Source organism: Euphorbia lathyris, chromosome 3, assembly GCF_963576675.1.
Source record: "Euphorbia lathyris chromosome 3, ddEupLath1.1, whole genome shotgun sequence".
Lineage (NCBI taxonomy): Eukaryota > Viridiplantae > Streptophyta > Magnoliopsida > Malpighiales > Euphorbiaceae > Euphorbia > Euphorbia lathyris.
Window position 1 is genome coordinate 68980458 of NC_088912.1, and position 14193 is coordinate 68994650.

Below are 14193 nucleotides of genomic sequence, written 5' to 3' on the forward strand. Positions count from 1 at the left end.
TTGCGGATCCACTTGTTCAACCTTACAAAACAAAAATTCCATTTCCCCAAAGGTTGAACAAGGAGAAACAAGAAAAGCAATTCTCCAAATTTCTCGACATTTTCAAGAAATTACATATAAATATTCCGTTTCCGGAAGCCTTGGAAAATATGCCCATGTATGCTAAATTTTTAAAAGATATACTTTCCAAAAAGAGAAAATTGGAGGATAATGAAACATTGAAATTAACGGAAGGATGTTCGGCTATCCTACTCAATAAACTACCACCCAAATTGAAGGACCCGGGAAGTTTCTCTATCCCGTGTACTATCGGTGGTATGTATTTCGAAAGAGCTCTATGTGATCTTGGAGCAAGCATAAATCTCATGCCATTAAGTATCTTTCGAAAATTGGGTTTAGAAGAGCCGAAACCCACTAAGGTTTCCTTACAATTAGCCGACCGTTCTCTTGCATACCCCAAAGGGTTTGTAGAAGATGTGTTGGTTAAAGTGGATAAATTCATCTTTCCGGCTGATTTTATTGTTCTTGATATGGAGGAGGATGATCGAGTCCCGATAATTTTGGGTCGTTGATGCTCTTTGGGTATATAGCAAAATTAAGGTCAATCATAAACCTATCGCAACAAGTAATAAAGTGTGCAAGCACAGGTCGAACCCACAGAGAGACAGGAATGCAGAGCCACTAAGTCTAATCAAACGTCAAAGTGTCAAGACAAACAAAATTTGGACGGATTTGGCATTAAACTGAATACGCAATTAATTATAAAGAACTGAAAATTAGTACTAAGGATAACAGATGATGGGATTATGGATGAGAAATCTGGGGTTTCGGATCCTTTGGCTAAATCATATATTTAGGTTGAGAATTAAGAGTTATTAAATCATGTCGAATTGTAACGGCAACCATTCTAGAAAAGGTATGAATGTGATCAGTATTCTAAAACCTCTATTCATATATGTTCAAACAATAGCTTGGTTAGGCTATATGTTCTCCAACATGTAAAGCATTATAAAGTTCTATTTGGTTGAACCCTAAGTCGTAGCCCGAGTAATAACCGCACTCCTAGTGTCCTAGCGAGGTCTGACTGTACGGGTTCAGAATAGATTCTCTCCTCTCGGTCTCAAATCTATCTAGAATTCCATTTCCTCTCGGATCAGGACATTAAGTACAGACAATCAGTTTACAATTGACAATCAAATCAGGCCTTAACTCCAAACCTAAATATAATCATTCACACCAAATTCACCTCCATCACAGATTGGATGGAGATTAGCTCATGGATATACAATTTAACACAATCACAATGATAAAAACGAAATCCATAATTATATTGAAAATCAATAGAAGAGTACAAAGGAGAAGAGAACTAGACTGTCACTCTAGTGATCGTCGCTGAATCTTCGATTGAAAGTTATCAATTGTTATAAAATGAGCCACAAAACTAGCTTCCAAAAATGTGGTTTTCTATAACAATGGCTGCTCAAAAAGATGTTTTTGCAAAAAAAGAAAGAGAGAGTGCTAAAGATAAAAACCTAATTCCCTTTTATAGTCCCAACAAGAGCTGCAAGGGCAAAAAGGTAAATTACAGGAGTGAAAATTGATATTTCCAAGTCTTCATAGGGGCAATTTAGCAAAAAGAGCCGGGTTTGCGTTGCTGGTTCGTGCTCTGTCTCGGCGAGACAGAAGTTGTCTCAGTGAGACAGAGGCTGTCTCGGCGAGACAGAAGTTATCTCGGCGAGACAGCATGCGGCCGGGTCCGTTTCAGCTCCTCGTTCTCTCGGCTGATGCTTGATTGCTTCCTAAAGCTCCGAGGAATTCCAAAAAGTCCTGAAAAAAAACGCTAATCACGCCATAAGATAAGGGGAACACGAAATTGACTTAAAACACGAAAACAATAAACAAACATAGTTGAAAATGGCTAAAAATAGTGGCTGAAATGTAAATAAACACCTATGAAATATGGAAATATCAACCTCCCCACACTTAGATCTTGATTGTCCTCAAGCAAGAAGGACGGACATTTTAGAAAGAATTAAATCACATAGCCCTCGGTCTCTTGACATTTCCGGATTATTTCCAAACAAGACACTTTACTGACTACCCTTGAACCGAAGATGATGGAGTGGTTACCCTGTGACAACTCATTCTCAAAAGTAATTTCAGCAGCCCCAACTCTAAGAAGATAGATAGAAACTTAATTTTGTTTAGCCAGAAATGAACAACCAGATCATTCATCGTGAACCTTCGAATCAAATTTCTACGGTTGCTAAGCTAAAAGTGATTAAAACAACAGTTCGGCAGTGTGAGGGGCCTTTTGTACTGGAGGAAACGCATGGGTAACGTACCCCCAGTCATACAACCCGCACACATTCAGTAATCGTACTAAGCATACAAAAACAGAAATCACAACTTGCATCAACGACATGCAATCAACTAAAAGGGAATGGAAAGAACAAAAAAAAACTGCTCAACAACTAAAAAAATACGATAACAGTATCATCCAACACAGACGAAAACCCTAAATCAAACAATAAAAGCAAGAACGATAAGTTATAGAAGGAAGAATTTACCTTGTCTGGCACGTCAACTCAATCAAGACCCCTCAACTTCCCTACTTGCGATGCAGGAACGAGGTAAGAACCATGCCCTTTAACACGAAATTACGGTGTAAAGCCTCTCACTTGATGCTCTACTACTCGCGTATAGTAATTTACTTCAATAATTTGTTGTCATTCATGTTCGTACTAGGGCTGGAGTTCGTAATGTTAGCTGGTTTTGTAGAGAAGATGAAGAGGAGTTAGAATATCAAAGGACATGTGTTTAATGGGGTTTTTAATTTCGATTTATGCCCTTTTATATTTTCAATTTTTCTTAATGACGCAAATACCCTCGGCCACGTCATCGCCCCTGACGGAAAATCTGTCGTTTTCGCGATTTTGGTAACGGTGTCAACCACGAGTACCTGTTTGTAACAAAAAATACCACATGTACCACATCGCAAATCGGCGAAACCACAGGGTAGTTTTTTGTAATTAACCTTTATATTATTTATAGACACTATTTTTTACTTGTTTGAATTGTTTCAATAATATTATTTTTCTTGGCACATTTTTAAGAATATGTTATCTTTTGTTATTTGCCTAAAATATATACAAGTAAACAACATGTATAACCAAAACAATAGCAAATCTGTATAACCAAACGACATCAAAACAAAATATTATCAAAATTTACAACAATATTGCAACAATAATTCAACAAGAGTCGCATCACTGTCGTTTGGAATACAACTAAACCCTAAACCCCAAACCCTAACCTAAATACTTCTCTAGTGATCAGTTCTTGGACCAGTAAGTAGTCGAGGCTCATTGAAGGAAGTTTGAAGCTGATTAGTGAATGTACCAGGGGTATTCCTTCCAGCAACAGCATGGGCACCCGTGTACTACCCTAAACTCAAAAAGTAAACATTTGCTCTCAAGTTAATTTGGTATTCACTTTCTTCATCACATCTCAATCACCTCTCACTGTGATTGATGCCTTTGTATTCAAACTAAATGGATACTTGAATTTGATGCTTTTGTATTTAGCCTTCCCAAAAATTTAGTCATTTTAGGAAAATAATGAAAGAAACGCTTCCCAGTAAGCAAAACTGTGAAGTCTGCGAAGGTAAATACAACTTGGCAAATATGAGTTTTTCTTTGCAGTTTGCGAAACTGTGAAGCAAACTCATTCTGTGAAGTCATTTTATGGAGAAAATACAACTTTAGTACATGAGTTTGCTTAGCAATTTTCGCAAACTGTGAAGCAAACTCATTCTGCAAAGTCGTTTTCTGGGAAAAAAAATACTACTTCAGCACATGAGTTTACTTTGCAGTTTTGCCAAACTGCGGAGCAAACTCATTCTACGAAATCGTTTTATTGGAGAAAAAAAAGGGCCTTCATACTATGATTTTGAATTATCTCTAAGTTCTATTTCACAAAATATAGCTAAAAAATGAAAAAGCAGAACTAAACCATAAACCAAATTCACACAAACAGATAACACGAAAATATAAAACCCTAAAAACATTGAAATCATAGAAATACAGTAGATACTTACCTTATTTCCGCCTTTTGCCATTGAAATCGACAATAAACAATATGATAAACTGCAAAGAAAATGGTGCCTTCGAGTTCACACAAGAAGAAAGAAACCAAGAGGGGAAGAAGAAACAGGAAGATGAAACGATGTCTTCGATTCGCACAAGAAGAAAGAAACCAAGAGAAGAAGAAGAAAGAGGAAGACGAAATGATGCTTCGGTTTGCACAATAAGAAAGAAACAAAGAGGGGAAGATGAAACGATTTGGGTATTTTAGAAAAGTCACAAATAAATAGTCTAGATATGTAATATGGTGTGTAATTGGTTTAAATATATAAATAGGCCTCCAAATTGATCCAGTTTTGTAATTCTCCCTGGATAGAATTTTGGCCTCTTCTAGATGATGTTTTTCCGTATGTTCAAGCTATCTTGTAAGCGAAAGGCGCTTATGATCTCTGCATTTGGAAAGTCAGAAATGATAGTCATTTTCAAAAACATCTAGAAGTTCCCCGCATGATGCCTTCACTTTCCCCATCAATGAAGCTTTCTCTTTTGTGGTTGAGGTGTCCTGTATGATGCCTTGTAATTAAGAAAAAATTGAAAAAGGTAAGAGTTTGATGGTTAAGTAAAGTCACATACCGTGTGAGCCTTGTTTTTCACACGGTTTGTCATCTCTTCCTTAGGCGTGTTGCTCCCCTTGCCTCGACTTCTCTGACTACTCGTCTCCACACATTTAGTCGATTAGATGCCCGCATTAGGTTTGACTGGTGTTTATTAATTTCTATGATATGGTTTAAGATTTTAATGATATTGTTTTTAATTTTTGGTGAATTTTCTTATGAACACTGTTGTTTTTACATGTTTGAGTTGTTTCAATAATACTATTATTGAAATGTTGTTCTCACATTTTTAAAGATATATATTATAGATATACACATTTTTTAAACGAAATTATTTTATATTATTATTTGTAGATAGTATAATACATATTTTAATTGAATTTGTATAATAATTTGTTTATTAACAAATAAATATATATATAAATTCGACTAATCCCCAATTAATCATCAAACTCTCTATTTGTCGGACTAGAACCTAACGTTTCTTACAACTTTGACTTTAGTCATGAGTTTCAACTTGCAATTGCATGTTGATTTTGCGCTATGCTTCTCAAATTACGATACATGTTTGAACATGCTTGAGCAATTTCAGACAATGCCACAAAGAAGTCTGCCAAGCTATGTTTGAGACTTGCCAAAGGTTCATCCTTTCCCTGTTTACGAATTGTTCGGGTTCGGCATGCTTCCTCATCGTCTTCCAACTGTTGCTTCAATGAAATAATAGCAGGCTTATCAGGATTCAATTCTTGAAGTTGAGTTTCCTTGCAGTCAAGCTCCTCCGGTATAGCTTGACATCTTTCTCTCAACTTTAAATCCGTGTCTTGTTCATGCACTATTTTCTGTACTACAGCAGCAAAGTTGCTTATTGCATTTCTTGCAGCTTCATCAGGAAGTTTGTCCAAATCATTTTTCCAAGCTATGACAAGTTCATGGATTGGTGCATTTTCAGCCATCAGAGAATTCATCTTTTCTTCCAAATTGGTTGCAATGGGGATAAGACTTGGCTTTAACCACCGATGTAGTGCTCTTATGAAATCCTTCTGATACTCTATAACCCCACAAAACTGGGTATGCCAACGACGCACAGCCCCACACAGCTGAATCGTACAATCATAACGATATTTACTACTTTCATTCAAGGGTTGAGCATTGTCCAATGACTTCAGGGGATATACAATCTTCAACTGGGATTCATGCTGAAATAGCATGCTCTCCCACATCTCTGCCATCCTGTCATTCACACCAGTTACTTTTGCTTGCAAAAGAATAGACATTTTCATTTTGTTGAGCTAAAATGTTGCTATTTTCTTATCGTGTCTCGTGTTTAATACACGAAATACAAGAGAATCAACTCAAAATGTATCATGCAAAGTGCATTGGCAAAAAGAATACGAAATTGCTAATTGGAACATGTTATAGAATCACCTGAAACTTGTACTGATAGGCAGCAAACCAAAGTTCATTTAAAACCAATTTGGTAAAACATGAATATTAGGTAGTCTAGCTAGCAACATGTTCATACAACGAGGGGGAGTTCAACAGCATAGAGGAAGAATTGGATGAGGGCCAACTTAAGAATGGGCAGAATGAGGTCCAAATGCACTCATGATAAGAGGATAGAAATTAAAAAACCAATTTAGATTGGATCAAGAACAACAAATAGCCATTTCATTTCACATTGATCTAAAACGAGCAGAGGCTTTCGAAGCAACTTACCCATCAACAAGCTGAACAAGTTTTGGATATAATTGTTCGTCACGCATATGATTTATCTTTGCAGTCGTAGAAAGTGCTGATTGGAGTTCTGCAGTGTATCTTGTATGCAGATGACTTATGGATGTTTTTATATTCTGCAATGATTTAGGATTACTACCCTGTTTCTTCTGCTTATCTAACAAGGAGCACTTCTTCTCATAATCATATTTGATAACTTCCCCAGCCTATCTAGCAGCATTCACACCCCATGCAAGTTATATGACATTTTTCAGAAAGCATGAAACACGAAAATTATCACATTTGCTTCTCAAGTTATAAAAGAAGGGCAATAAAGGAGTTCTTAGAAAGAGAAATTCTAATGAACTGCGCATTAAAAGTCCCCTTGGGTTCACCCTGACATTGAAATGCAAGTATCACATATACATCATGCCATTGAAGGAATCCAGATTTCTTCACAATCTTATTACATGTCGCCTCATTTATAATATTGATGAAATGACAAACATCGACATGCCTACAAACTACATTTATAATAGTATATGAAATTACAAACGGAATCATGGAAATGCAATGGCTAGATGAACTCAAAATTTGCAATAATGACAGAAGGAACATGGATAAATTGATACGAACAGATGACAATTTATGCAAGTTTGACAACAATATAAGAATCCAAAGTTTGGCCTCCAAACATACCTTTATTTGGTCATAAAGCTTGGTCTCCAAAGCAAGCAATTTGTTCAACACAGTAGCAAGAGTTTCAATCTCCTCAATATTTTCTACAAGATAAGTAGCAAGCATCTATTACCAAAATTCATTAGTATAATCTAATTGTATGAAATTAAGAGAGAAAGAGAATGTATGTATGTACCATTTGGTTGATTATGATGAAAATTGGAGTGAGAATCCAATCTTGTAGTCTCTAACATCTGGGAGACCTCAAAGGTACTCTCAAAGGCCTTCAAGAAATGAAAATCAAGATCCCCAAATATCTGAATCAAACTCTCTGGTTGTCTACTTCTTCTCACTATTTCCTTAACGCGTGGTCGCACCGGCACCAGCACTGGCAACTCCACAATTTCCTCCTCCACCCCGTCCTCCACTGGTCCAAAAAAGTAATCCCATGATGATCCCTGATGCATACTTGCTCCTTGTATGGCCGTCTCTTTGAGTTGCGGTTGTGGTCTATTACTACCACTTCCTCTGCTACTGCTACTGCTACGGTTCCTTGTGAATTCATCAGCTTCGAAATCCGACTCCTCTTCCATTATTGTGTCCACCATTGGTTCTGGTTTAAATTCCGGCATACGAACAGGTCGCATAAACGAATATGAAAATCGGATAGGCGGGGGCGGGGGAGGCGGAGGCGGAGGCGGAGGAATTGATTTGTGGGGAATGGGGAGGAGCGGAGGCGAGGGAAGGATGTGAGGAGGGGAAGGGTGTGGATAGGTGCCGTCGGAGAAAGCAGCGCCAGTGTTCTTTAAGCATATAGCATATGCAGAGATAGCGGCGAACAAGGCGTTACGGCTTGAAATGGATTGTTTGATGAAATGCATCCGATGTTTAAAGGGAGAGAGGGCTTCTTCTTTCTCCTTCTTCTTGTTTTTGGATTCACTACAACCCATTTTCAACCTTTTTCCACTTTCTATACAAACATCAATACTCGGAATTATACAGCCTGACTTAGAAGATAGCCAAGTCATTTTCCATTGACGATTTCTCGAAACTCAAGAGTCAACGGAGAGCAAAGTCAGAATTCTAGAAAATTATGCCAATTGTTCCTCTGTTTTTGCTAAATAATATAATACCTCCTTCATGGGAGCTGCCCTGCGCCACCTTTAATCTAATTAAAAATACAGTGGATTGAAATGAAATAAACCCGACTAATTCAAAATCATCTCATTCAGAATTAATTGTTTTTTTTATAAGCAGCACTTGTATAAACATAATCAGTATCACTACAGCAGTCCATGAAAATTTGAGGCCAGCTAAGGCTACGACCCTATTAAACAAGTTCGTGTGCAATCCCATTAAGAGTACGACTTTCATAAAATAAAATTACAGTTCATAAAAAGAGATGCTACAGTCTTTATACAGCAAATGATAGTATCAATATAACTCACATCGTTAATAACGTCCACCGCGAGTTTGCATTCCGAAGAAATAATGACACTGCATTTCTTTGCCAAAGTGACTCCGTTGAGGATTGCGAGCAGCTCGGAGTGAATCACCAACCAACACTTTCCAATCGGGCACGCGCCACACATTACCACTTTGCCTATCTCAAACTCATTTTCTGTTTGATGAAAATTTAGAATTTTCAGCATATGTTAAACGCATAATGTTAGATAAGTTGGATCCTAAATCTAACAAATTTCTTCATTGTGTATCTGAAAAAACAATAAGATATTACTTCTATCATCCATATGAAATATAAGATATATTAATCATCAATTTATTGCATAAAAATTAAATTATTTGTAATTCTATTAATAAACATAAAATTTATATTTCACACAAAATTACATTTTTTAATTAACAAGTCATCATTTTATTTACCAAGTAAGGTGAATTAAATACTCCAATTACTAAATAATTTAACAAATATGTACTTAATGTCATAAAAAATAATAATCACGAAATTAATAATATGTACAAACTAAAATTAATGGCTTATAACGTCTCCAATAGGGTGACATGACTCTTTAAATTGTCAAATTTAACTAGCCATTTAGAGAGTGACCACTCTAACAATGTGATATGGCTCTTTAAAAGAAATAGCTAGCCATTTTCACTAGCTAAATTTGACTAGTCTCCTTGACTAGCTATTTCTATTTTTTATTCATTTTTTTTTTCTTCTTTGTATCTTTTTTCTACTTTTTTTTTTTTAATTTAATCATTTTTAATGATAAAATAATTAAATAGAGAGTCAAATAGCTAGCATAGTTGGAACAAGACATAAATTTAACTAGTTAAATTTGACTAAACTAATATTTTATATTATTTTAGAGAGTCAAATAGCTAGTTAGTGTTGGAGATATTCTCTTAACGGGAAAAAAAAAAAAAAATATCACACCGATTTTTTTGCCATTTGAACTTGTTATGAAAAATGTAAAACATGAAAGACACACGTTTTTGGGTATATCCTCGTACAAATTCTAGGGTTGAAATTCTAATCTCTATCTTCCCCCTTTTGCAAAAGCTGCCATTACCGCCTCCTGCAATTCCTGATTCTCTTTCACTATATTTTCTACTGAATTATTGGCAGGAAATATCATCAATTCAATTCTGATAATGGAAGTCGAAGTTAAACTCCGCCTCCCAGATTCAACTGCCCACCAAAATCTGTCCTCCCTTCTCTCTCCTTTCCACACCAAAACATTAGCTCAACAAAACTTCTTTTTCGACACCATTAACTCCCAATTAACTTCAAACCTCGCCGTTCTCCGAATCCGCTTTTACAATCAAGATGCCCACTGTGTCCTCTCCCTGAAAGCCAAGCCCGTCCTTTCCAATGGTATCAGTCGCGTTGAGGAGCAAGAAGAGCCTCTTGACCCGCTAATTGGACGCTTGATCGTCGCGGAGCCATCGCGTTTGGGATCGTTGGAGAGCTCAAATATAATGAGGAGAGTCAGAGAGGAATTTGGGGTTAAAGAGAAAGAGTTAGGGTTTGTGGGATTGGGTGGGTTTAGGAATGTTAGACAAGTGTTTGATTGGAAAGGGCTAAAGCTGGAGGTTGATGAGACTATTTATGAATTTGGGACCAGTTATGAGATTGAATGTGAGAGTAAAGAGCCTGAAAGGGATAAGAGATTGATTGAAGATTTGTTGAATGATAATGGAATTCAGTTTTCCTATTCAAAGAAGAACAAATTTGCAGTTTTCCGATCTGGGAAGTTGCCCAGTGATTGAAATATACAATCACTGGTTTAGTTGAATTATTTATTTGTATTCAAGTGGAGAAGATTTAAGCAATTAAATTGGGTTTCTGTTGTTGTGCATAATTAACTATTATGGTACTGAATTTCCAGCACAAAGATGCAGAATGATTAACAATTAGCTGCTTCATACTTGATATATTGTTAAAACAGCTTTTATATTGTCTGAGATGATTAAATATGCAATTACTTCATACCACATTCAACTTAATCTTGTTATACTAGTTCCTCAGTGCTCAATTTCATTGCCTCGCTTCAAAACTCTTCTAAATAACCACACCAGTTAGATGATTGTTCATACTAATACATGTAGTAATTATCAATTTAATGTTTATTGTGATTTGCCATAAATTATTAATAAATATAAGTTATTAGTTAAAGAAGCATAAAGGGCGTTTGGTCTAGTGGTATGATTCTTGCTTTGGGTGCAAGAGGTCCCGAGTTTGATTCTCGGAACGCCCCTTTTTGTCAAATATTGTTGAATTTTTTTGCATTCTCGTTGTTTCTCTGTTTTTAGTTGAGAAATTGAGCTAATTGACTATTTTATAGCTAGAAATTGAAATTGCATTCTCATAACTGATTGACAGCATTAACTCTGAATAGGCTTACATAATATAGATTATCTTTTATTGGCTCCTACTTTTGATTCTTGAGTCATCAGGGGTTAAGGCTAGACTAAACAATTTACCATTCTGAATTTCCAGAAGCCTCAGCCAAATACCATTCACAAATGAACACGAAATGGAATTTATAATCCTTCAAATTCTAAATATAATGGTACAAACATTACATCACTTGACCACAATCAAGTAAAAACAATACATCAAAGGAAAATCAAAATACACACAACAACAAACAATCCAGATGCAGCTCTCTACATTAAAATCAATGGATTAAAATACCGCAAAAGCGCAGCTTTAGTAACATCATCTTCCCAAACATTTTTCCACCAATCTTCCTCTGCTTTGATCACTATTTCGTTTCCCTTGGCACTACTAGAGTTTAGCGGAAGCTTTCTGAGAGTCGAACATTCAATTATTTCAAGTCTTTTTAGACGTCGAAAAGGCAGTGCTCTGCCGTATATGCTCTTCAGTTTTGGTAAACTTTCTAGAGCAACAACTTCAACTTCTGCAAATACCTCCAAATCTTCTCCTTCCTTCCAAGTCTCACCCAGTTGTTTACTACTGATTATCTCCTTCATGTTTTCACAGCTTTTCACTCTTAAAACTTTGAGGCGTGGAGCTAAAATAACCCAAGTTAACTCCACCAAGCTCGAGCATTTTTCCAGAGTTAGTTCTTGAAGCCCTTCAAAAGTTCTTTCTCGTAGCCTATTTGACCGATGTAGATTCCACTTGAACTCTTTCAAATCTTCTGCTTGATGAATTTCCAAAATACGTAGATTCTTTATATCTACTAAAGGTGAAATGTCAAGCGACTTTGTGCGCCAGAAAACCTCAAGAGATAGAGATTGAGTACAGTTTACCAGTTTGGTATTGCTGAAAAATTTGGATAGAGCAGAGTTGCATGTTATTGTCATGCTCAGTACTTTGATATGTTGCAATTGCAGCAATGGATCAATGTCCATTTCGCTCAAATACAACATATTATCTTCCACTTTCTCCACGGAAAATCCACACCGAAACATCTTCAGAATTTGCAATGAAGGCAAACCAGATATCAGTCGTCTAGGGATCTCACGCAGTTGATCATTATGTTCTAAATTCAAACACTTCAACTTCCTCAACATGTTCAAATCAACTGGTAACCTTTCAATCCATGTGCGTGATAAATTTAGATACTGTAATGAGACCAATTCTGAGATTTCTCGTGGTACTTCTACTACTCCAGTATTCGATAAATCCAGAACTGTTACTGCATCCATAAACTCAGAAAATTGACCTTTGATCATAACAAAGGGGTTATGATTGAGCATAAAGTTCAACAGATTTTGCTGGAGATTCGCAAGGTCCCGAATGGAATTCTTCATTGGTGAAATCCATCCCACAGTAATTAACTTTTCACGATCAGTTGGTTCAAGTAATTGAGCACTCTTGAACATTTGAGATTTGAATACTACTGATAAAGCAAAATCACGAACCATATCCAGTAATTTGACAGAATCGTCTTCTTCTTCCAACAAACTTGCTCTTATTATTGTATCAATAGCATTATATCCCAAATTAAGATCCACAAAAAGTTGTTCACAGATCCAAAAATCAATCAATTCATTCTTAAGAATAGTGAAATCCTCAGGGAACAAGCTAAAGTAAGTGAGACAAGATCTAATTGTGTGATTTGGCAAAGAATCTAAACAGAACTGCAGCAAAATATTAACTTCAGTGTCCGTACCTTCCATCTTATGAATCTGGTCAAGAGCATAGAACCATTGTTGATGATTGACCCGGGAAGCCATGGCACGCCCAACAGTGCAAAGTAAGAGAGGCAAACCGCGAGATTTAACAACAAGGATTCGAGCAATCATATTAATATACGATTGTTCAGCGTATTCCAGATTAAACATATCTTGCTCAACCTTATTCCAGAACAATTTCCAAGCATCTTCAATCGAAAGCATCTTCAATTCCAAGATAGTTGTTGTTATACGATTGGCCACCGTTCTAGAACGCGTTGTAAACATTAATTTGGATACTGCGTTGTAGCCATCACCATAGGGAACGCCGAGGCCTTGAAGATCGACTTCAGCTTCCCATAAATCGTCTAAAAACAAGGCAAACTTCTTTTCGGCGAGCTCGGAGCGCATGAGTTCAGATTTTTGTTCGAAGGTTGATTCAACCCATTCGGAATCGAAGATCCCAATGGTTTTGGAGATGTCGTCCTGAACTTTTTCTAGGGTTAAGTTAGAGGATACAGTGACCCAAATGACATAGTCGAAATCGTTTGGAGTGGTGATTAATTTGTTGTGGATGTGTCGCATGAGAGTAGTTTTTCCAATTCCTCCTTCGCCCAAAATGGCAATTGATCTGGCATAGTGATCGGTGGCCAAACTCCAAGCTTGATTGACGAGGGAATCCAAGCCGACGAATGGCATTTTGAATGAGAAGAAAATTAAAATTGAGATACAAGTAGAAGTGGAGGTTGAATTGATGGATGAGGCAGGCAGGAGAGGAGAGATTGCGGAAATATGGGTTACCTCAAAAAGGAGAAAGAAAGGTTTCTTGATCTAGCAAAGGAAGTCAACGAGAAATTGTAGAGAATAGTAGAAAGCACGTTGAAATGGAATGGAAACTCGCATCAAAGACAAACTGCCCACTATTCAGACCTTCTCTCCCTGCATGTGCCACTTAATAACAAGTTGTCACATGAGGCAATCATATAAATTAAAAATATTCTATAACTCCTTAAACTAAGACGTTAAAATCAATTACAACCCTAAATTATAAAAATCATTATCGTAACTAGCTAAAAATCATGGCTTAATACATCCTTTGTTCTCTAAATTTGTCAAAAAAGATTGATTGACCTCCTGAACTTTCAAAGTGTTCTGATAGCCCCCTCAATTTGTATAAAATATTCAGTTAGCTCCATGAACTTGCGTAAAATGTAATCAATTGATCACTCGGTTGCAGAAAAAATAAAGTAAGTTAAATGCAGAAGATATATTGTCCGAGTCTTCAAAAAAGTAAAACGACCAAAATCGAAGTATACGGTTCTAATATTAGAGAAGACAAAGTTGTATAGTTGAGCAAGCAATAACTTCATTTTTAATCTATTTTTAACTATGTAATAACTGTTGAAGTATAAAGGACTCAAATTGTAATTTATTAAGGATTAAAGTGTAATTTTGAAAAAATATTTTTTTGTAATTCGGATAATGAAGAA

General features: G+C 36.3%; 3 protein-coding genes and 1 non-coding gene across 5 annotated transcripts; 2 read left to right on the forward strand and 2 right to left on the reverse strand.

Moving 5' to 3' along the window:
- Nucleotides 1-5110: 5110 nt before the first annotated feature.
- On the reverse strand, nt 5111-8124 carry LOC136223667 (protein ROLLING AND ERECT LEAF 2-like). Of its 2 annotated transcripts, none has more exons than XM_066011780.1 (4): nt 7287-8124; nt 7112-7194; nt 6416-6549; nt 5111-5929 (listed from the first exon to the last, which is right to left on the reverse strand). In XM_066011780.1, the coding sequence occupies exons 1-4, from the start codon at nt 8116-8118 to the stop codon at nt 5212-5214; spliced, it is 1767 nt and encodes a 588-aa protein (XP_065867852.1). In that variant the 5' UTR covers nt 8119-8124; the 3' UTR covers nt 5111-5211. The 2 variants fall into 2 exon arrangements, with proteins under 2 accessions (XP_065867852.1, XP_065867851.1); XM_066011779.1 differs by having other exon boundaries at nt 6416-6639.
- Nucleotides 8125-9534: 1410 nt separating this feature from the next.
- LOC136223318 (triphosphate tunnel metalloenzyme 3-like) lies at nt 9535-10598 on the forward strand. The gene has a single exon (XM_066011250.1). It carries the CDS (start codon nt 9710-9712, stop codon nt 10325-10327), a length of 618 nt encoding a protein of 205 aa, XP_065867322.1. The 5' UTR covers nt 9535-9709; the 3' UTR covers nt 10328-10598.
- A 145-nt stretch (nt 10599-10743) lies between these two features.
- TRNAP-UGG (transfer RNA proline (anticodon UGG)) lies at nt 10744-10815 on the forward strand. The gene has a single exon. It is a non-coding gene; the product is annotated as a tRNA-Pro (tRNA).
- A 269-nt stretch (nt 10816-11084) lies between these two features.
- Nucleotides 11085-13624, reverse strand: LOC136223312 (probable disease resistance protein At5g63020). Its single transcript, XM_066011243.1, has one exon. It carries the CDS (start codon nt 13400-13402, stop codon nt 11228-11230), a length of 2175 nt encoding a protein of 724 aa, XP_065867315.1. The 5' UTR covers nt 13403-13624; the 3' UTR covers nt 11085-11227.
- Between the last annotated feature and the right edge of the window lie 569 nt (nt 13625-14193).